Here is a 22,500-nt window from a genome sequence, read left to right as displayed (position 1 = left end):
TCTCCCCGAGGAGCGGCTTCCTGTCTGTGGCCAATAATAAAGGAGCTGCGCTGCTCTTCAGGTCTGCACACACACACACACACACACACACACACAAACACACACAGCCAGAGAATCATGTTGCGGCACCATCCGCCCTAAGCAGTGTTGACTGTATGTAGTGTGCTGTAAACCGGAGCATGTTGAAGAGCACACACACGAGCTGCGTCCTAAATCACACCCTCCTGCACTATTCTGCAGCATTCTATAGTATAATAGTGTGAGCAGTGCGCTCACACTGAAACTCTGATGATAAGTGCACTTTAATGAGCTGGAGGATGCACACATTCAGTGTGTGATGATGATGATGATGATGGACACTTCACACACACACAGAATAGTGCAGGAGTGTGTAGTGCAGAAGTCCCAGGTGAAAAACAAGTGCACTAAAATACACTTTATTTAAGTACACTTAGTACACTTTTCAGTGCTGTACTAAAGTGCTCTATTTTCACACACTAATTTTGTACTTAATGTACTAAAAGATAGTATTAAGTATATGTTAAGATAAACTTCATACCATCTAAGTGCACTCAACTGTGCTATTATGAGACACACTGAAACTGAACTAAAATGTGTTTTTAACATACTGTATCTGTACTTTAAAATATATATGTTTAGTTACAACTAGAAATACACTTGAACCCTACTTTTAAACATTTAAATATCCGTCTGTGTTTGATGATGATGGTGATGATGATGATGAGGAGAGGATTGCTCTGTCTGCTCCTCCTGATGTTTATAATCGTCTGCTCTTCTCTGCTCTTCTCTGTTGTTCTCAGGCTTCTTCATTACTCTGACTTCTGAAGCTGAGCAGCGCACACAGCAGATCTGCTCTATGATCAGTGAGCGGTGTGTTCCCCGCCGGTGTCCTGCGCTGATGCTGCTCTGCTCGTCTGTGAGGGTTTATATGTACAGTTCCTGACCGTGATGATCAATGTGTTTGAGTACACTGCTGAATAAACACACACACACACTCACACATGGTGTTTACTGTGTTAAAGTCCTTTATTGCTGAAGCGTGCTGTAGGAGACGGTGTTGCTGGAAAGATTCTTAAACACAGATTATACAGAGAGAGTTTCCTGCAAAAATATAACACCAATATAAAGACCTGATATCCTGTCACCAGCACATACTCTCTGATGAAGCTCTAGAGGAAAACAGCAGATACACACACACACACACACGCGCACGCACGCGGAGCGCTGGCTGAACACTGAGCATCTCCTTTAGTGACTGCAGAAGCTGTAAGGTGCAGGATATTAAGAGTCTGTGAGATTATTAATGCTGTAATGATGTTTCTGAGCTCTGATTCTGCTGTTCAGCTTCACTACACTCTTCTCTCCTGTTTTCTGGCCATGAGCTGGTCAGTTTTAGCATGTGAGACAACATTGTGCTCAGAATGGTGCAGTTTAGCTCTTCATCAAGATCTTCACTATATACATCTATCACTGACAGACCTCTGTATCAGACAGACGGACAGAGCTAATCCCTCTGAGTGAGTCTGAATACGCCACATTAACACCTGAAATAGAAACTGTACAGTTGAACACACACACTGCAGGTGAGCGGCTGTATTCCCGTGTGTGTGTTGCGCTGGTGTGGATGTTCAGGATTTTCAGCTTCAGAGTTTGAATGAAGCCGGCCGGAACTTCATCTCAGTGAAGGGAATGGAGAAATCCTGGCCTTTCCACGCCGTCCAGATCACACCCTGAACACACACACACACACACACACACACACACACACACACACAGTGGCCTGTTTAACACAGTGTTCGCTCAGTGTAAATTACCCTCAATCCCCTTTTTTTGTAATGAATTCCTGGTGTAATCTCGACAGACTGTGTGTCTTTGGAAAGGTCTGATGTTTTACAGCCGGTGGTGTTTTTAGTGTGTTTGAGTGGGCACATGCGTGGACGGCACACTCGAGCTCTGCAGGGTCTGTTTAAGATAGTCTGAGTGTTTTATATGTTGTTACAGACACACAGAATCATCCTGCAACTGTTCTGCAGCATATGACGTGTCCCAAACACTGTTTTAACCGTCCATAATGGGCAAAAATGTTGATTTCACTCTCTGATAGTCAAAACATGTTCAAAATATTCCTATATTAAATATGCATTACAGACAGGCAGGAAACAGTGTTTATGTACATTCAGTCCACATATATGAACATCACTTTCCTCTAAAAGTACATCTTATCAAAAGATGATCCTCACGTTTTATTCTAATCAGCTTCCAATAAGCCCAAATAGCAAAGAGAAATGAGAGATGCATGTAGAAACAGCCTGAGCATTAGGAGATGTTATCTAAACATTATGACTATTATGGCAAACTACACATCAAATATTTCTCTTCCATATCTGGGGACTGATAACTGACTGACATTACTGAGCAACAGTTATGAAAACATTTGGAAACCAAACTGCTGAATTATTCTTATAAATATTGTCAAAAGTTTTTACAGAGGAATACAGTTCATATGTCTGAGAACACAGGGGGCGCTCTTGTATGGTCACTAATGCAAACTGAAGGTCTCCTGATGGCCGTGTCTGGTACTGCAGCCACACTAACCCTGACTGAGCTCATCTCGAGAAATCAACATCAGATTTAGAAGATTATATTAGTTTTTGCTCTGATTTTCTGTTGATTTTAGGCATCAGGCAAACCACTTTTAAGAAGATATTTTCTGAAATATAATACATATAAATGTGTTGTTTAATAATCATGAAGACACTTCTCTTATTTTAACTGGATGAACTTCTGCTGTAATCTGACTTCTGTCTCCTTTAACATGAATCTGCACAGATCATCTCCAGCTGAACGGGTCATCTTCATGTCCTAAAAGTTTTATTAGGAGCTGATTTGTGGCTCGTACTGTAAGATCTGTACTCAGTTTGTTTTATTGAGGCTTGAACTGTTATCTGCTCTGAATACAGCTGTCTGACACAACACTAGCTGGAGGAGCTCACACTGCAGCTGACACGCTGGAATAACCCCGATCACAGAGCATTTCCTCATCACACACACACACACACACACACACACTGCAGCGGGAACACACAACACAACACAACACACTGCTGTCTTCAGTAAACCTTCATCTGTGAGAGAAACTCAACCAGGAGCAGGAGATGACGGCCTAAAGTCAGCTCTGTGTGTGTCTGCTGTTTGCAGTGTTTGTGGCTGCAGTGTGTGTGTATAACTGCATTGTGTGTGTGTGTGTGCACATGTGTGTGTGTGTGAGCGTGTGTGTGTGAGCGCACCTGGTGGTTGGAGCTGGTGTTGTACAGGCCGTTCAGGTTGGCCTCGTGGCAGTTCTTGTACCACCATCCACCCCTGTAGGACATGGCGCAGCGGGTGATGAAGGGCCGAGGGTCTCTGTCCCGCGCCGAGAACGGCCGACCGCTGTGGTACGACAGAGAGTCTCCTGAAGAACAGGAAACAGGAAATCACCAACAGCAGAGGAAAACTAGTGAAGAAGAGCAGAGAGGAAATGAAGAGAAGCGGAGCAGCAGTAACCCATTCACCGGCGCTGCCCGAGTATCCTGCGACGCGCAGTGTGTAGTGCTTCTTGGCGGTGTCGATGGTGAAGGAGGAGTATCGAGCAAACGCTGACTCTGACCCGGCCCGCAGATCCACACGCAGCTCCATCGGCACCGACTGGGTGAAGTTATGGAGCAGCTCATTCCCTACACGCACACATGCACACACACACACATGCACACACACACAGCACAAGCAGAAAACAGTAAACTCTGCATTGGGTATCCTCTACTCCCCATCACCACACACACACACACACACACACACACACACACACACACACACACACACACACTGCTCACCCATCCAGAACTCTCCGTCCAGTGTCCCGAAGCCGCTGCTGTACTCCCTCCAGCGCCTGAAGAAGTTTGTCTTTCCGTCTTTTCTTCTCTGAAACACCTGAAACACACAGAATACAGCCGTGGGCGGAGCTCAGATCATTAGGGGTGTGGCTCTGAGATTATGAGGGGTGTGGTTCTGAGATTATGAGGGGTGTGGCTTTGAGATCATGAGAGGTGTGGCTCTGAGATTATGAGGGGTGTGGCTCTGAGATTATGAGGGGTGTGGCTTTGAGATCATGAGAGGTGTGGCTCTGAGATTATGAGGGGTGTGGCTTTGAGATCATGAGAGGTGTGGCTCTGAGATTATGAGGGGTGTGGCTCTGAGATTCTGAGGGGTGTGGCTTTGAGTTTGAGCTACTTGTACATTAAGGAAGCGTTCAGAAAAATGAAAGCTCCGAAGAAACTCGACACAGAGGAACAGGAACACTTACTGCCATCTAGTGTTCAGAAGAGTTACTGCAGAGCAACACACACAGCAGCAGTAGTATAATTGCACGGATACACACATGGTTTGCACCGTGAGTCACGGCGATCACTTGATGCAGAAGTATAAACCAGACACGCGCACACACATACACACACACTCACCGTCCAGCCTCCTCCATCAGTCTCCATGTCGCAGTAGACCCTCAGCGGACGGCCGGATCTCCCCTGCGGGAACACCTCCACCGGGCCGGACTCCAGCGCTCCGTTCAGCCGCTCCTGAGAGCAGTCTGTGGGGAAGGGGAAGCGGAGACTGCCTGCGGAGGAAAAGTACACTCAGAAACACCCGGGAAACACACACACACTCACACACACACACACACAGGGGACCACATTCCCTCTGGCAGACACACACTGCTAAAGCAGCTGATAATCAGAGTTCTGGAGGATCAATAACTGACGCAGGATCATCAGAGACGCACCGGTGGTGAAGTGTGTGTGGACGGTGTGTGTGTGCAGTCCTGCTCTCTCCGCCTGCAGCTGCGCAGTGTACACTGATGAGGGCACGAGGTGGCGCAGATGCAGCTCTGAGACCCCGGCATCCAGAACCAGCTCCTGCGTGCAGAAACACACACATATTCTGCAGACAGCGCACAAACACACTCATGCACGCACACACACACACACACACACACACCTTCCTGTCCTGCTGGTCAGTGTAGTAGCTCAGCCTGTATCCGCTGATGGGAGATTCAGGTGGTCTCCATGACAACACTGCGCTGCGGGGGGTCACCTGTGTGGCCTTCAGGTCACGAGGACCATCCTCTGCCCGTCCAGCACCTGAACACACACACACACACACACACATCAGCACAAAACACACACTCACACACACAAACACACACACACACACACACACACTCACACACTGACCGCTGGTGGTGCTGAAGGCTGTGCTGCTGCTGGAGCTGCTCTGCCCCCCCCGCCGGCTGCTGATGCTGACGGTGTAACGGGTGGAGGAGTGGAGCGACTGCAGGTGATGCTGCGCTGCGTTCCCCGACACACTGATGGACACGGCAGAATCTCGAGCTTCAGGAGAACACACACACACACACACACACACACATGTAAAGCTCAGGTCACAGGTAAACACAGGATCTGCTGTTGATCAGTGCAGGTCAGAGGTCAAAGGTCGGCGGTGTGCTCACCTGCCTCAGGACTGTAGAGGATCCTGTAGTGGTCTACAGTGGCCAGAGCCGGTCTCCAGATCAGCAGAGCTTCACTGTCCGTCACATTGATGGCCTGCAGGTGTGTGGGAGCGTCCGGCACTGAACAACACACAGGTGAGGGAGAGAGAGAGAGAGAGAGATTATAGCCATGCTTAAACTAATGAGTCGTTAATTCAGTCTCAAGTTGATGATGAAGGTGATGATGAAGGTTATGTGAGGTGAAACCCTGATTAAAGGTACACAGAGCGACTGATGACTTTACTGATCCACTATTAATTCCTCAAAGTCATGAAACAGACAGAGGTATTCAGTCAGATTCATTGCATCTGGTGTGTCCTGCAGTCCCACACACACACACACACACTGTCCAGAGGGATGGAGCTGGTGGTCTTACGGGTGGTGACGGTGTCTGTGATGGGGTCACTCTCGTCCTGCCCGAGCACCGACACCACCCGCACCTCATATGTGGAGCCCGGAGCCCTGGAGGACACATCCAGACGCAGAGTTTCTGAGTCCACACTGACAGAGATGGGCTCACCTGCATCACACACACACACACACACACACACACACACACACACACACACACACACACACACACACACACACACACACACACACACACACACACAATTTGGTAAAATAAAAACCAATCATATGATATTATAACAGAGACAGCAGCAGACTGCATATCAATGCTCATAAACACTTTTATTTACATGTGGAAAAAAGCTTCAGCAGGAAAAACACGACAGAATCATAAAATCAACAAACCCATCCATCACAAATACTGCAGTGACTATAGTGAATACTGCAGTGACTATAGTGAATACTGCAGTGCTCTAGAACCCTACTACAGCACAGTACTTTCATCTGCTGTGGTGATTCTACTGTCGCTATGGCAACACAACTACTGTTGTATGGGTTTCATTTCAGAAAAGTTTTAGACTGTGAGAGTTAAAGCGGGTCAAGCGGGTAGTTCTGGTGTTCTGTTAGGGTTAGGGTTAGTGTGTTGTGCTCACCTTCCTGCACATGTGTGTGTGTGATCTTGAATCCAGACACTTTGCTCTTGGGTTTTTTCCAGGTGACGGTGAAGGAGCTGTCGGTCACATCACTGAACAGCAGAGCAGACGGAGGCTCCGGACCTGGAGGACCAACAGAACCCCAGATGAGGAGGAGGAGGAGGAAGAGAAAAGAAGGACAGATGCAGAAACAGCAGATCTCCTCAGAGACAGTCACACATGACGACAGTGGCAGACGACAGTGGCGCAGTGGGGTGTACTTGCATTCACGTCTGTGTGATCTGGCTGAAAGCATACAGTGTGTATTAGAGTGAGTGTATATATGTGCAGCCGGTCATATATACAGTATACAGGCCTCCGCCTATACAGAGCAGAAGCACAGCAGGGTTATGATGATGATGAGGCCGGTCTGTAACCTGCAGAACAGAAGAGAAATGAAGACCTCAGCACACGCTCAGCCTGACCACAGAAGAAGAGCAGAGCTCAGTACACACTGCAGTCTCTGGAGGAGCACTCACACACGGCACATCTACAGCTCTGGTGAGATTAGACTGAAGTGTTTAGATGTCAGTGTCAGTCTTCAGCATATCTGTCTAGTCTAGAGCGTCCACTGACATCCTCCACATCCAGCAGGTATAACCCTGATGCTCTTCACCAAATCTCCTGACCAATCAAATGCTCTCTAGGATCTGCCCCACCCCCTTCTTCTCATTGGCTGTTGTTTTGCCAGGGTTAATGTTAGTTCTGAACAGACACACACATGATGGAGAGGATGTTAATGTGGAACAGAGAACTCTTGGTGGAAACACACACTGACAGACACAGCACTGCAGACCCGGACACACACCAGCGGCAGCAGCGGCGGCGGCGGCGCACACGTCTGCAAACCGTCTGATTCATCTCACTGTCGCGTCATTTAGCATGTGCTGCTCAGTATGATGCACGAACACGTGACACAAATGCACAGTGTTAGCAGCGACCACAGCGGCGTTACAGCCACACATTCACTGACATGAACACACTGCGCTTTAATCAAATCTTCAGGGAAGTGTTGATTAAAAGGCTTGAAGGGGAGGAGAACACTGAACAACACGCAAAGCAGGAGAGCCGACGGGCCGAGCAGAACAGCCGGAGATCTCCAGGAAACTACAGTAAACACCACAGCGTCTGCGTGTGTACCTGCGTGCAGGATCAGGTTGTGTGTTGTGGAGTGAAACGCAGGATCTTTCCCAGAGGTGGACAGTGAGTGTGAGTGACCCGATGCGGGTGGTTCTGCGGCCATCTGTGTGTGTGGTCCAGCCGACCCAAACACTGCACTGGTCCCACTGCCCCGTCCTGCGGCCGTCTCCAGTCCATCCTCATCTTCATCATCTTCATCATCATCTCTGGTTTCCAGCTCAGGTTGTGTGATTGTGAAGGGTCTGAACTGTTCTTTTGGAGCGGTCCACTCATGCTCGGACCTTGCAGATGTCTGATTACTGACCTCCACATGCTGCTTGGAGCTGCTCAGCTCATATTTCTGCGTATTGTTATGATTCACCATGCGCTGGTCAGTGTCAGCAGAAGCCCCAGAGTCTCGGTTTGGACCGTTATGGAGCTGCAGTGTGTTCCTCAGTCTGGACCCAGTGTGTCCCGCTAGGGGAGGCACTCTGTGCCGGAGCCTGATCATGGGTCTGGAGGGAGGAGCCGGTCTGCGGGTTTGAGCTGAATCTAGAGCCAGTCTGCGGGTCTGATCGGGACCTAAAGCCAGTCTGTTGTCCTGAACTGGATCTAGAGCCACTCTGTGGATCTGAGCTGGATCCGGAGTCAGTGTGCGAGCTTTAGCTGGACCTAGAGCAGGTCTGCGGGTCTGATTAGGGTCTAGAGCCGGTCTGGTGTGGTTCTGTAAAGCACTGATGTGAGGACGGCGCAGACGCCTGTACGGTGTGTTCTGGTGCGGCATCAGCTCACTTCTGTTCCTCATCTGGAATCTGGCTGCTGATGTAGGCGAGTCCTTGGATTGTGCTGTGGTGTTCATCTCTGTAGACGAGGAAGCAGAAGAGGAAGAGGAAGAGGAAGAGGAAGGCGTCCTCAAGCGCGATACATCTGTGGATGCTGGAAACGATGATCCGGCAGGTTTGGGCCTAGCTTGTGTTCTGGAGGCAGGTAAAGAGGACCAGACAGTGTTTCTCCATGTTGGTCTGGATCCCGTCGGCTGATCTCCTACCTGACGGATGCCCTGCGGGACAGGAGATGCGCTGGTGTCGGGCTGCTGATCTGCGCTCTCTGGTCCTGTGGAAAAGAGAGTTTTCTTCATTATCTGCTCATTCTGTCCATCATTCACTCTGCCCCGGGCCTCAGAATCCACCACTTTATTCTGCTCCTGGTTCAGTGTGTGTAGAAGGTCATTCCCGTTCACATGGCCGACCACGACTGTCATGTTTTTAGACAGTAAACTGCCATCTGTTGTATTTCCGGTGATCCTCTTATACCCGACCAGAACCTTGCGGACACAGCGGGTGCCATTGATGAGGGCGGTGAGGTTTCTCTCTGTGGTGACTGTCGGCTCCTCTCGGGGTGCACTGGTGTGTGTGACGGGCAGAGAAGTGGCAGACGGGTTCTGAGTGTGTGTCGGAACACTGATGGACGGGTCTCGAGTGTGTGTCTGAGCATTGGCTGACGGGTCTCGAGTGTGTGTCTGAGCAATGTTGGACGGGTCTCGAGTGTGTGTCTGAGCACTGGCTGACGGGTCTCGAGTGTGTGTCTGAGCAATGGCTGACGGGTCTCGAGTGTGTGTCTGAGCACTGGCTGACGGGTCTCGAGTGTGTGTCTGAGCAATGTTGGACGGGTCTCGAGTGTGTGTCTGAGCAATGTTGGACGGGTCTCGAGTGTGTGTCTGAGCACTGTTGGACGGGTCTCGAGTGTGTGTCTGAGCAATGTTGGACGGGTCTCGAGTGTGTGTCTGAGCAATGTTGGACGGGTCTCGAGTGTGTGTCTGAGCACTGGCTGACGGGTCTCGAGTGTGTGTCTGAGCAATGGCTGACGGGTCTCGAGTGTGTGTCTGAGCACTGGCTGACGGGTCTCGAGTGTGTGTCTGAGCAATGTTGGACGGGTCTCGAGTGTGTGTCTGAGCAATGTTGGACGGGTCTCGAGTGTGTGTCTGAGCACTGTTGGACGGGTCTCGAGTGTGTGTCTGAGCAATGTTGGACGGGTCTCGAGTGTGTGTCTGAGCAATGTTGGACGGGTCTCGAGTGTGTGTCTGAGCACTGGCTGACGGGTCTCGAGTGTGTGTCTGAGCAATGGCTGACGGGTCTCGAGTGTGTGTCTGAGCACTGGCTGACGGGTCTCGAGTGTGTGTCTGAGCAATGTTGGACGGGTCTCGAGTGTGTGTCTGAGCAATGGTTGACGGGTCTCGAGTGTGTGTCTGAGCAATGTTGGACGGGTCTCGAGTGTGTGTCTGAGCATTGGCTGACGGGTCTCGAGTGTGTGTCTGCGCAATGGCTGACGGGTCTCGAGTGTGTGTCTGAGCAATGTTGGACGGGTCTCGAGTGTGTGTCTGAGCATTGGCTGACGGGTCTCGAGTGTGTGTCTGCGCAATGGCTGACGGGTCTCGAGTGTGTGTCTGAGCAATGTTGGACGGGTCTCGAGTGTGTGTCTGAGCAATGTTGGACGGGTCTCGAGTGTCTACTGATTCCCTGGTTAAGCTGATATCATTGTTTTCCTGCTGGGATGGCGTCTCCTTCACAGTCAGGGCCAGTGGTTTAGGATCAGGATACTCTGCATTAGAGTCTACATTAGTGAGATCCCCCACTGTTGATGTGTTTGTGGAAGGAGCAGTGATTTGTCTTTTGACTCCTGTCTGTAAGGAAGTGAAGTGTTTAATTTCTGGATTGAAAGGTCTTCTCATCATCCCATGTGTCCCCGTATGCAGAGGTCTCTTTAGTCCGGGTCTGAACATGCCTGGTTTGAGTCTGCTGAAGTTTCCTGAGTGTTGAACCCTTGTGTTGGCCATCAGACCCCGGTGCTGCAGAAACGTTGAGTTAGTGAACGGTGGAGTCCTCTCTCTGCTGTTTCCAGACACTGGAGCTCTCCCTACAACACCAATGAGGATTAAAACATGCATTCAAAGTTAACTTCACTCTCAGGGGCTCAGCTGAGGAGAAAATCCTGCTAATAAAGAGACAGCGTTAATGCAGAAGATTAGGTCAGATATGTAGACAGATCTGCCACTCGACAGTAGAGGAGTGTGGAGTCGACAGTAAATGTGACATCAGTGGTTTTGGACCTGGTTTGGTTCAAGAGAAAACTGGAGAAAAAGGCAAAAGCTTCCTGAGAGAATTGAACATTTGGCATTGTTAGATAAAGTGTGTGTGTTTTGGCACTAGTGTGTGTGTGTGTGTGTGTGTGTGTGTGTGTGTTTTGGCACTAGTATCCCACTCTTCATAAACACAACAAAGGCATCACAATCACAACTAACCACATGTTGAGCTCAGAGTAAGTTTGAGTCTGTGTGTTCTGATGGTTTTAGTGTTCAGTGTTTGTTTATCCAGCGCTGGACTCACCAGGAGTGGCCTGAGCTCTGGCCGGCAGGCTCCGGGTCGAGCCCTGCTCTGCCATCACCGATACCTCATACAGGCGGCCCGCGTGCAGACCCTCAATCTGGGCGGAGTCTCTCTCCGGGGGGAGGGACATCTCCCGGGGTCCGCTCGATCCATCTGTCTGATTGGGTGCAACAGAGAGGACATACCTATCAATCTCCCCCTGCGCCTTCTCCCATTGGACGATGACGGAGGTGGTGCTCGTCTTCACCACCCGCAGGTTTCTGGGCCCTGAGATCACTGTGGAGAAATAAAGCAGCAGATGTCAGAAACCCCCAGAACACAGAGTGATTCTGCAGTCCGACAGACTCACGGGTAGTGAACTGCGCTGCGCTCTCCGCTCCCATCACGCCGTCTTTCTCTCCAGTGACGGTGACCGTATACTCCTGTCCGGCGGCCAGGCCCGTCTGCGTGTAGGAGCTCAGTCTGCCGCTGATCCGGGAGCTTATTTTCTGCTCCGTTTCCTTCTGTAGACGGAGAATCAGTGAAAACCAGTACACACCATTACTGTCTGGAGGACAATCAGGAGATCTTCAGTGTTTCACACATTTATACCAGCAACTGGCGTCACATTTGCAGAATAACTTCATCAGTAAAATAAAAATGTGTCCACAGGAGACCTCCGGCACTGTGAAACCCAACTCAATATTGCTGGAACAGACCTTCCTGTTCACACCTGATGCCTACAGTAATGCGCCCAGCATCAGTGAAACACTGTAAGTGTGAAGAGTCTTTAACATCTCCACCCTGATTGGTGCTGCTGCTGATTAAAGATGTCATGTAACTGCGTGTCCAGTGAGCAGGTTTGGAGATTTCAGGTCTTGAATGAGCAAATATGGCCGCTGACTGTTTCTCCTTAAAGGGGACTTTACTTTGGTAGCCCACAGAAGAACTAAAGCCCCGGCCACATCTGCCATGATCCAGAAGCAGACCCGGCCTAGTACAGGAGAAAGCTCTAGATCAGGGGTGTCCAAACTCCCCTGGAGGGCCGGTGTCCTGCATAGTTTAGCTCCAACTTCCTTCAACACACCTGCCTGGAAGTTTCTAGTATAGCATAGAAGAGCTGGATCAGGTGTATTTAATTGGGGTTGGGGCTAAAATATGCAGAATACCGGCCCTGCAGGACTGAGTTTGGACACCCCTGCTCTAGATCTGTGGTGAAACCCATCAGAGCTCACTCACAGGTTCTCCACTACAGCTGATGGACTGGAGCCGCTCTGCTCTTCACTGCTGCTGGTCTGTCTGAATGCTGCTTCTCATAAGAGCTGATCTGGGAGCAGTGATGTGCTGTTGTGTCCTGCCGTCTCCAGCGTGTGGCGCCGCAGCTGTTCTGAGGTCATCTCTCTGGCCGGCGAGTGTTTTTGACCATGTTTACTCCAGCCATGGAAACCAGCGTCCACATCTGTGTCTGCTTCTGCATTTCCTCTCTGCGTCTCCAGTGCACACACACACACACACACACACACACACACACACACACACACACACACACACACTCCTCCATTGATGCTCTCTGTGTAAGTGTGTTAGGGTTTTGGTGTGTGTTTCTCTGCATATGTGTGTGTGTGTGTGTGTGTGTGTGTGTGTGTGTGCTCTTGACAGTGTTTGCCTGTGTGTTCAGTGCGCTCGTGAACATGTGAGCTGTCTGTAGGCCAGTGTAATGTCTGCTTTACAGCTGAAGGTGCGGTTGCTGATCTCTGTTCAGTCAGAAATGCGCAGTTTCTCACAGTTTTCTTCAGTTTGTCGATGGTTTCTCTCAGTTTCTCCTGATGTTCAGTGATGTGTGGGATCTGAGAGAGCTCCTGACTGGATAAATGTGCTACTGAGCATCACTGGAGGAACATTTGCCTGATCTGTGCTAGTATAAATCAACCAGACTAAAGCAGAATATTCCCATCATTTCCACTTCAGATGATTTATTTTAATTGTGTAACGCGTCACTGAAGGGTTCTGAACGCTTCAGCTTCAGGAGATGAGCAACAGCAGATGATGGACTGACATTATGATGACTGCAGATGAGGAACAGATTGATGATTCTGGATCTGAGCCGGCGTTCCAGCCCACCGAGGTCAGCAGCTGCGACACAACAACTCAACCATTGTGCTTTAGTTCATATCAGCTAGTTAAAGTCAAACTCAACACCTCACCAAGACACGGATTCATCATGAGGCATCAAAGTGTTGCATATTTACATGTGTACACAAACCCAATCAACCGAGATTACAGTTCTGCACCATAGATATTATATCAAATATTGTTTAATAAAATGAAATGAAATGATGAATGCACATATCATAATATAATAAATCATATTAAAATATAATAACAAAACATATGAAGAAAATATAAAATAATAGTAATATTGCATTAATATTTATAAGTGGACCAGTAGATCACCAGACATCCTCTACAATACTGCAACTCAAGACACCTTTTGTGATGTCTGCTATTAATAATATTAATAATAATAATTATATTAATAATAATAGTGGGCAGCATGGTGGCTCAGTGGTTATCACTGTGGGCTCACAGCAAGAAGGTCGCTGGTTCGAGTCTCGGCTGGGTCAGTTGGTGTTTCTGTGTGGAGTTTGCATGTTCTTCCCGTGTTGGCGTGGGTTTCCTCCAGGTGCTCCGGTTTCAGTCCAAACACATGCGCTATAGGGGAACTGATCAACTACACTGGCCGTAGTGTATGAGTGTGTGTGAATAAGTGTGTATGGGTGTTTCCCAGTACTGGGTTGCAGCTAGAAGAGCATGCGCTGCACATAACACATGCTGGAATAGTTGTCGGTTCATTCTGCTGTGGGGACCTCTGATTAATAAAGGGACTGGGCTGTAAAGTAAATGAATGAATGTTTGTGGTGAAGGACCGTCTGGATCCGTCTGTTGTATCTCCTCCGTCTCCAGCTCTGCAGTGGGTCTGTCTGATTATATCTGATTATATCTGATCTGCTTGTTGGGCTTTTAATCCCTGTAGGAAGCTGAGCGAGAGCTGCAGATCAGGCTGAAGCGCTCCACATACTGATGCATGCAAAAATAAGAGTTTCAGCATGTGGGATTACAGCAACATCACGGATCACTCCTGAAGCGTGCGATGATCCGTCTCTCGCTGACAGAGCTTACATCAGCAGCAGATTGATCACATGTGTGTGTGTGTGTGTGTGTGTGTGTGTGTGTGTGTGTGTGTGTGTATGCACAATTAGTGACAGAAACAGGCCATCAAACTGAGCTCAGACACCAGTGGAGCACTCAACTGTAAAGCAGTCACTGCTGTTCTGCCTATGGATATCTGAGATATAATAGTTTGGGCTGTTTGATCTTGTCTGATGTAGAGAATAATCTTCATTTTGATTTAATGTTTTAGGTAATGTTCTTCAGCAGAAGACGCTGCTCACGGGTCATCTTTGGTCTTCATATATTGTCTTGATTTGTTGGTGTTTCAGTGTGATTATTGATCAGCTGAGCCGGTCAGTGCTGTAGGATAATTAACCTGTTAGAGCTGGACTAGTGTTAGACATGATGATGATGAAGAAGAAGATGATGTTGCCTTAGTTCACAGTTTAGTTCCAGCCCTGCTCCAACACACTGACCTGTAGGTTTCAAACAAGCCTGAAGGACTCTATTAGTCTGATCAGGAGGGTTTAATCAGGGTGAAAGCACACCAGAGGAGAGTCCACACGTGTCTGTAGCTGAGCTCTAGTGTTTATCCTCATGTCTACAGTAAACACTACAGTACAGGAGCCGCACACACACACACACACACACACACACACACACACACACACACACACACACACACACACACACACACACACACACACACACACACACACACACACACACACATACAGTACAGCTCTGATGTGGAGAAATGATGTCCTCAGTGGAGAGTGTGTGTGTATGTGTGTGTGTGTGTGCATGTGTGTGTGTGCAAACGGGCACAGAGGACTGTGAATCAAGCACAGGCTTCAGTCCAGAGCACACATTTTCTTTTTCCATGGGCAGATTGGGTTCATTTTACGCCGGTGTAAAAATTCATTTATTGTTCCATCGGAAAACACTCAGACAGACGTCAGCTGGAGCAGCCGGAGGAGTCTAGAACACTGCTGGAGCCGACACCATCCCAACCACACCACACGACTGATAATATACACGAGGCTTAATAAACTCTGCAGATTTAGGCTGATCAACAACAGAGGATGTGATGGATTTACAGGTACATTTCATGCAATAATGTGTGTGTGTGTGTGTGTGTGTACTCACGCTGCTGCTGAAGCTGATGTGGTAGGTGTCATAGAGCAGCGGCGGCGGCGTCCAGAACACTGTCACTGAAGACTCGCTGATGTCTCGAGTGCTGAGACGCGAAACACCCATCAGTGCTGGATACACACACACACACACACACACACACACACACACGCTGATTATTATGAGACGGGCCTGTAACAGTAGCAGGTGTCTCAGGTGCAGTAATGGCGTGTACAGTCAGACTCACGGGTGTCGCAGTTCTCCCCGCTGAAGCCCGGCTGGCACTGGCTGCAGTCGGGCCCTGTGAAGCCGCGTCGGCACACGCAGCGGCCCCGCACACACCGGCCCCTGTTACTGCAGCTGTTGGGGCAGCTCTTGCTGGAGCAGTCGGGCCCCGAGAAGCCGGAGTCACACACACACAGCCCGTCCACACAACGGCCCCTGTCATTACAGTCATCTGGACACGCTTTAACAGAGCAGTCGGGCCCCGTGAAGCCGGAGTCACACACACACCTGCCCTCCACACAGCGGCCCTGCTCACTGCAGCCGTCTGGACACGCATCAGTCGAGGGCCGAACAGTGGAGCAGACAGAACCTGTGCAGGAGAGGAGCACAGCGTCACACACACACACACACATACACACATGACAACTACACACACCTGTCAAATACACACACACACACAAGATTAAAAATATAATGCGTACTGTGTTTTATGTAAGTGTGTGTGTGTGTGTGTGTGTGTGTGTGTGTGTGTGTGCTGAACTGAGTAACACATCACGCTCTGCTGTGGCTCCAGACAGTGTGTTTAGTGAATATGTGTGTGTGTGTGTGTGTGTGTGTTTAGTGAATATGTGTGTGTGTGTGTGTGTGTGTGTGTGTGTGTGTGTGTGTGTGTGTGTGTGAGTGCACATATGCAGGACGCTGCAGGAGTCTGAGAGCCGAGTCTGCTGGATTTCCTACAGCATTAGTATAATCCACAACAACGCAAACGAGACCAAACAAGGACGCTTTCTGAATCCTCTGAGAACTGAACTGGAGACATCTGGAGCCCTTCTCTGAAAGCAGACCGAGAAAGAGTTTTATACACATATATACACTCACCGGCCACTTTATTAGGTACACCTCACTAGTACCGGGTTGGACCCCTTTAGTCTTCAGATCTGCCTTAATCCTTCATGGCAGAGATTCAGCAAGCTGCTGGAAATATTCCTCCATATTTTGCTCCATATTGTCATTATAGCATCACACAGTTGCTGCAGATTTGTCGGCTGCACATCCATGATGCCAATCTCCCGTTCCACCACATCCCAAAGCTGCTCTATTGGATTGAGCTCTGGGGACTATGTAGGCCGTTTGAGTACAGTGAACTCATCGTCATGTTCAAGACACCAGTCTGAGATGATTGAGCTTTATGACATGCTGCGTTATCCTGCTGGAAGTAGCCATCAGAAGATGGAGACACTGTGCTCATAAAGGGATGGACATGGTCAGCAGCAATACTCAGGTAGGCTGTGGCGTTGATGCTCAATTGGTACTAATGGACCCGAAGAAAATCTCCCCCACACCATTACACCACCACCACCAGCCTGAACCGCTGATACAAGGCAGGATGATCCATGCTTTCATGTTGTTGAGGCCAAATTGTGAGCCGAGCATCCGAATGTGTCAGCAGAAATGGAGACTCATCAGAGCAGCAACGTTTCTCCAATCTTCTATTGTCCAGTTTTGGTGAGTCTGTGTGAATTGTAGCCTCAGTTTCCTGTTCTTAGCTGACAGGAGCGGCACCCGGTGTGCTCTTCTGCTGCTGTAGCCCATCCGCCTCAAGGTTGGCCGTGTTGTGTGTTCAGAGATGCTCTTCTGCAGAGCTCGGTTGTAACGAGTGCTTATTTGAGTTACTGTTGCCTTTCTATCAGCTGGAACCAGTCTGGCCATTCTCCTCTGACCTCTGACCTCATCAACAAGGCATTTGCGCCCACAGAACTGCCGCTCACTGGATATTTCCTCTATGTCGGAGCATTCTCTGTAAAGCCTAGAGATGGTTGTGCGTGAAAATCCCAGTAGATCAGCAGTTTCTGAAATACTCAGAGCAGCCCGTCTGGCAGCAACAACCATGCCACGATCAAAGTCTCTTAAATCCCCTTTCTTCCCCATTCTGATGCTCGCTTTAAACTGCAGCAGATCCTCTTGACCATGTCTATATGCCTAAATGAGCTGCTGCCCTGTGATTGGCTGATTAGAGAAGTGTGTTAACCAGCAGTTGGACAGCTGTACCTAATAAAGTGGCCGGTGAGTGTATATGTATATGCCATTGCTCTGCTAGGACCTGCAGCACCCCTCAGACAGAATGTGTGTGTGTGTGTGTGTGTGTTCACCTCTGCTCTGCTGGCTCCCGCAGCACCCCTCTGCTCCTCCACATCTCTCCCTCAGCTCTGACACCTGTCTCTCCAGCTGCTCCATGCGCTCCTGCAGCCCCGTCAGCTCCCCCCCACACTGAGCACAGGCGGCCCCGGGGCCCGACAGCAGGCGGATGCGATGGGTCAGCACTAGTGGAGAGTCGGGCTCCAGGTCCAGCAGGGTCTCCCGGGGGCGGAGCTGTGCACAGCTGTCAGTGATGCGCACCTGCACAGGTGTATCAGTGAGGAGCTGCCCTGGGGTCAGCAGAGCGATCAGCAGCAGCAGCAACACCTGCGCCATCTTCACCTGCAAACAACACACACTGACCTCAGATCAGCTCAGGGAGGATGTCCTGCAGTGTGCTTGTGCTCAGTGTCATCATCACTGCAGATTATTCACACTGCTGTCAGATGAGAACTGCTGCACAGACCTCTCCAGATGATGACGAGCGCATTAACAACATCACAGAGTTCACTATCGGGAGAGTCTCATTGCTTTTGTTAAAGTAAGATACACACACACACACACGCGCGCACACACACACACAATATTTGCCCTCAGAATATTTAATCAGACATCATCAGCGTTTCTTCACCCTCCCAATCACTTCCTCTACTTCTGAACACATGGAACATGGGCGGAGCTATCAGCCATTTAGGGTGGGGTATCAGTGCTTTAGGGCACTGTTATTTCTCAATTAGGGCGGGGCTTTTAGTCTTTTTTGTCAAATAGGGTGGGGCTACTAGTCTTTTATGGCGGTATCTGTCAATTAGGGCGGGGCTACTAGTCTTTTCTGTCAAATAGGGTGGGGCTAGTAGTCTCATAAGGCGGTGTTATCAGTCAATTAGGGCGGAGCTATTAGTCTTTTAAGGCGGGGCTACTAGTCTTTTAAGGTGGTGTTATCAGTCAATTAGGGCGGGGCTACTAGTCTTTTGAGGTGGTGTTATCAGTCAATTAGGGCGGGGCTACAAGTCTTTTAAGGCGGTGTTATCAGTCAATTAGGGCGGAGCTATTAGTCTTTTAAGGCAGTGTTATCAATCAATTTGGGCGGGGCTACTTGTCTTTTCTGCCAAATAGGGCGGGACTACTAGTCTTTTAAGGCGGTGTTATCAGTCAATTAGGGTGGGGCTACTAGTCTTTTAAGGTGGTGTTATCAGTCCTTTAGGGCGGGGCTACTAGTCTTTTAAGGCGGTGTTATCAGTCAATTAGGGTGGGGCTACTAGTCTTTTAAGGCGGTGTTATCAGTCCTTTAGGGCGGGGCTACTAGTCTTTTAAGGCGGTGTTATCAGTCAATTAGGGTGGGGCTACTAGTCTTTTAAGGCGGTGTTATCAGTTAATTGGGGTGGGGCTACTAGTCTTTTCTGTCAAATAGGGCGGGGCTACTAGTCTTTTAAGGCGGTGTTATCAGTCCTTTAGGGCGGGGCTACTAGTCTTTTAAGGCGGTGTTATCAGTCAATTAGGGTGGGGCTACTAGTCTTTTAAGGCGGTGTTATCAGTTAATTGGGGTGGGGCTACTAGTCTTTTCTGTCAAATAGGGCGGGGCTACTAGTCTTTTAAGGCGGTGTTATCAGTCCTTTAGGGCAGGGCTACTAGTCTTTTAAGGCAGTGTTATCAGTCAATTAGGGCGGGGCTACAAGTCTTTTAAGGCGGTGTTATCAGTCCTTTAGGGCGGGGCTACTAGTCTTTCAAAGCGGTGTTATCAGTCCTTTAGGGCGGGGCTACTAGTCTTTTAAGGCGGTGTTATCAGTCCTTTAGGGCGGGGCTACAAGTCTTTCAAAGCGGTGTTATCAGTCCTTTAGGGCGGGGCTACTAGTCTTTTAAGGCGGTGTTATCAGTCCTTTAGGGCGGGGCTACTAGTCTTTTAAGGCGGTGTTATCAGTCAATTAGGGTGGGGCTACTAGTCTTTTAAGGCGGTGTTATCAGTTAATTGGGGTGGGGCTACTAGTCTTTTCTGTCAAATAGGGCGGGGCTACTAGTCTTTTAAGGCGGTGTTATCAGTCCTTTAGGGCAGGGCTACTAGTCTTTTAAGGCAGTGTTATCAGTCAATTAGGGCGGGGCTACTAGTCTTTTAAGGCGGTGTTATCAGTCCTTTAGGGCGGGGCTACTAGTCTTTTAAGGCAGTGTTATCAGTCCTTTAGGGTGGGGCTACTAGTCTTTTAAGGCGGTGTTATCAGTCCTTTAGGGCGGGGCTACTAGTCTTTTAAGGCAGTGTTATCAGTCCTTTAGGGTGGGGCTACTAGTCTTTTAAGGCGGTGTTATCAGTCCTTTAGGGCGGGGCTACTAGTCTTTTAAGGCGGTGTTATCAGTCCTTTAGGGCGGGGCTACTAGTCTTTTAAGGCAGTGTTATCAGTCCTTTAGGGCGGGGCTACTAGTCTTTTAAGGCAGTGTTATCAGTCCTTTAGGGTGGGGCTACTAGTCTTTTAAGGCGGTGTTATCAGTCCTTTAGGGCGGGGCTACTAGTCTTTTAAGGCGGTGTTATCAGTCCTTTAGGGTGGGGCTACTAGTCTTTTAAGGCGGTGTTATCAGTCCTTTAGGGCGGGGCTACTAGTCTTTTAAGGCGGTGTTATCAGTCCTTTAGGGCGGGGCTGTCAGGGCATGTCTCATTTCTGCTCTGAACTCTACATTTTGTTAGCAATGCTCAGACTCTAACAACACAATCAGCTCACACAGAACTGGATCATGCATCAGCCTACATTAATCTCTCATATCAGGACTGTTTCCAGTGGATGAACATCCCTCACTACAGCAGAAACAAGGACAATCTTCACTACTGTCAACTTTAACCATTTACTACAGAACAAAGTAAGCTGAACACCAGCAGCCTGCAGAATAACTAGCTCAATATAATATACTCTCACCACAGCGAAGACAAGAGAGATGAGGTATTAAGACTATTGTGTTAAACGCTGAAGAACATGTGAACAGCACTTGGAGGACATCTGAAGAAGAGGGACTGGTCACTGCTCTTCAACTCCATCTGAACAGCGTTTGCCTTTCCCAGTGTCAGCGTGTGAAGAGGCCAGTGAAGATACCAGAACCCACCTCATGAAGAGCTCAACGAGGCGCTGGTTCTGCTCGATGAGTGTGTGTTAATCTAGATTTGGTGAACAGAAGCAGCAGCTCCGGTGTGTTTCTGTCAGGTCATGTACAGCAGATGTTCTGACTCTGTTCTGCTGATTGAGCTCCTGTTCAGATCTGCAGTGTCTCTGTGTAGAGGAGCTGTACTCCTCCCAATAACCAAAGCTCACCCTACAGCTCTGATGATGACCCTGACCCGAGCTGACGAGGTGTTCTGCGCTTCAGACTCGTCTCACACTGATGACCACAGCCGATCTCTCTGTCATAGTCTGCTGCTCTCTGTAGAGCTGTAGAGATAGAGCAGACCTCCAGCACACAGCATCAGTGTAGACGATCTGGACAACTGTGAGAACATTAGAGCCAGTCAGGAGGAAAATACTGTGCATCTTCATCATCATCATCAGCACAGGCTGACGGCAGCTGACCGTCTCTCACTGACTTTATGGCATTCCTTCTAAACTGAGCCATAAATACCGCAGATGTCTCTGTGTGTGTGTGTGTGTGTGTGTGTGTGTGTGTGTGTGTGTAACCCAAGCACCTTCTCAGAGATCCTCTGCACTGATGGAGATATTAATATAAGATATGACTTTCATACAGACGGAGCGCTGGAGGAGTCTGCTCGTCTGTCTGCAGGTCAGGTCTGATCTCGGCGTCTCCGCGTCTCACACTGGCCGTTTGAGAGAGTCACAGAGATGCTGCAAACGAAGAAAACCTCTGAAATATGAGTTTATTGAAGCTGTTTATTCCCTGATGCTCTGCTGTTGCACTGAAGCGGTTTGATTAGTTCAGCGTTTCTCTGAGAGATTCAGGAGAACAAGAATATTAGATGAGGACAAATCCAACACTTCAGAGGTGTCCAGAGTAAACAGCGGACATTGAAGAGCACATGAACACTAAAATAACGGCGACGCTTTATTCTGATGGGGTATTGGAGTATTAGCAGACTGTCTGCTCGATATCTGCTGATCTGCTCCTTCAACACACATTTACTGACTAGAAGACACTCTGCAAGTACCCGTCAACTAACCCCAACCCTAACCTAACAGTCGACTGATGATCTGATGAGAGTTAGCTGGCATGAAGATGCAGTGCAGCTTAAATTCAACAAACAGACCATCAAAATAAAGTCTGACCCAAATAAAAATAATTAAAGAAAGTTCAGATGTGAACTAGACATACATGATGAAATAACTACTGCAGACTTGAGCAGGAGCTGATGGAGAGTTCTGCATCTGCTGTAAACTCCTCCATCAGCCGATCATTCCTCATCAATAACATCATCATCCATCAGCTCCCTCAATCCCAGCAAACTCTCTGAACGCCCGCTTTCCACAGCACAGAAGCCCTGACACACACACACACACACACACACACACACACACACACACAATGTGCAGAACGCTGGAATAACAGCAGCAGATCATGAGCACTAATAGATGATCAATAGCAGAAGAGCTGCTGAAGCCTTTATAGAGGCGTGAATCAGACAGAAGCAGAGCTCTGCAACACCTCTGTCTACCTGCTGTTACACACACACACATGAGCGAGTCTCTCTGAAGAGGAACGCAGAGCTCAGTCTTACCTGTAGATCTGCTGA

At 48.9% G+C, this 22,500-nt stretch overlaps 2 protein-coding genes across 3 annotated transcripts in view; one reads left to right on the top strand and one right to left on the bottom strand.

The window, feature by feature from the left end:
* Window positions 1–1,021, top strand: part of utp18 (UTP18 small subunit processome component) — an 8,415-nt gene extending 7,394 nt beyond the window's left edge. Inside the window, exons 12-13 of one of the 2 annotated variants that reach the window (XM_073931133.1) lie at window positions 1–61; window positions 822–1,021. The exon at window positions 1–61 is cut by the window's left edge and continues 82 nt beyond it. In XM_073931133.1, coding sequence (XP_073787234.1) covers window positions 1–61; window positions 822–846 — 86 coding nt within the window. In that variant the 3' untranslated portion in view covers window positions 847–1,021. 2 annotated transcript variants of the gene reach the window in all.
* Window positions 1,022–1,028: 7 nt separating this feature from the next.
* Window positions 1,029–22,500, bottom strand: part of tnxbb (tenascin XBb) — a 21,500-nt gene continuing 28 nt past the window's right edge. The window contains exons 1-18 of the mRNA XM_073931980.1: window positions 22,486–22,500; window positions 17,804–18,131; window positions 15,676–16,023; window positions 15,444–15,559; window positions 11,494–11,647; window positions 11,145–11,420; window positions 7,783–10,674; window positions 6,604–6,726; window positions 5,976–6,119; window positions 5,561–5,680; window positions 5,286–5,441; window positions 5,050–5,192; window positions 4,835–4,967; window positions 4,518–4,669; window positions 3,891–3,987; window positions 3,573–3,734; window positions 3,309–3,472; window positions 1,029–1,751 (exon numbers count right to left, since the gene is read on the bottom strand). The exon at window positions 22,486–22,500 is cut by the window's right edge and continues 28 nt beyond it. Of these exons, the coding sequence (XP_073788081.1) occupies window positions 1,665–1,751; window positions 3,309–3,472; window positions 3,573–3,734; window positions 3,891–3,987; window positions 4,518–4,669; window positions 4,835–4,967; window positions 5,050–5,192; window positions 5,286–5,441; window positions 5,561–5,680; window positions 5,976–6,119; window positions 6,604–6,726; window positions 7,783–10,674; window positions 11,145–11,420; window positions 11,494–11,647; window positions 15,444–15,559; window positions 15,676–16,023; window positions 17,804–18,125 (5,589 nt within the window). The 5' untranslated portion in view covers window positions 18,126–18,131; window positions 22,486–22,500 and the 3' untranslated portion in view covers window positions 1,029–1,664. The remainder of the gene's footprint in view (window positions 1,752–3,308; window positions 3,473–3,572; window positions 3,735–3,890; window positions 3,988–4,517; window positions 4,670–4,834; window positions 4,968–5,049; window positions 5,193–5,285; window positions 5,442–5,560; window positions 5,681–5,975; window positions 6,120–6,603; window positions 6,727–7,782; window positions 10,675–11,144; window positions 11,421–11,493; window positions 11,648–15,443; window positions 15,560–15,675; window positions 16,024–17,803; window positions 18,132–22,485) is intronic.

Source organism: Danio rerio, chromosome 19 (genome assembly GCF_049306965.1).
Source record: "Danio rerio strain Tuebingen ecotype United States chromosome 19, GRCz12tu, whole genome shotgun sequence".
Classification (NCBI taxonomy): Eukaryota; Metazoa; Chordata; class Actinopteri; order Cypriniformes; family Danionidae; genus Danio; species Danio rerio.
Note: the sequence above shows the minus strand (reverse complement) of the source record. Positions and strands in the feature narration are given on the sequence as shown.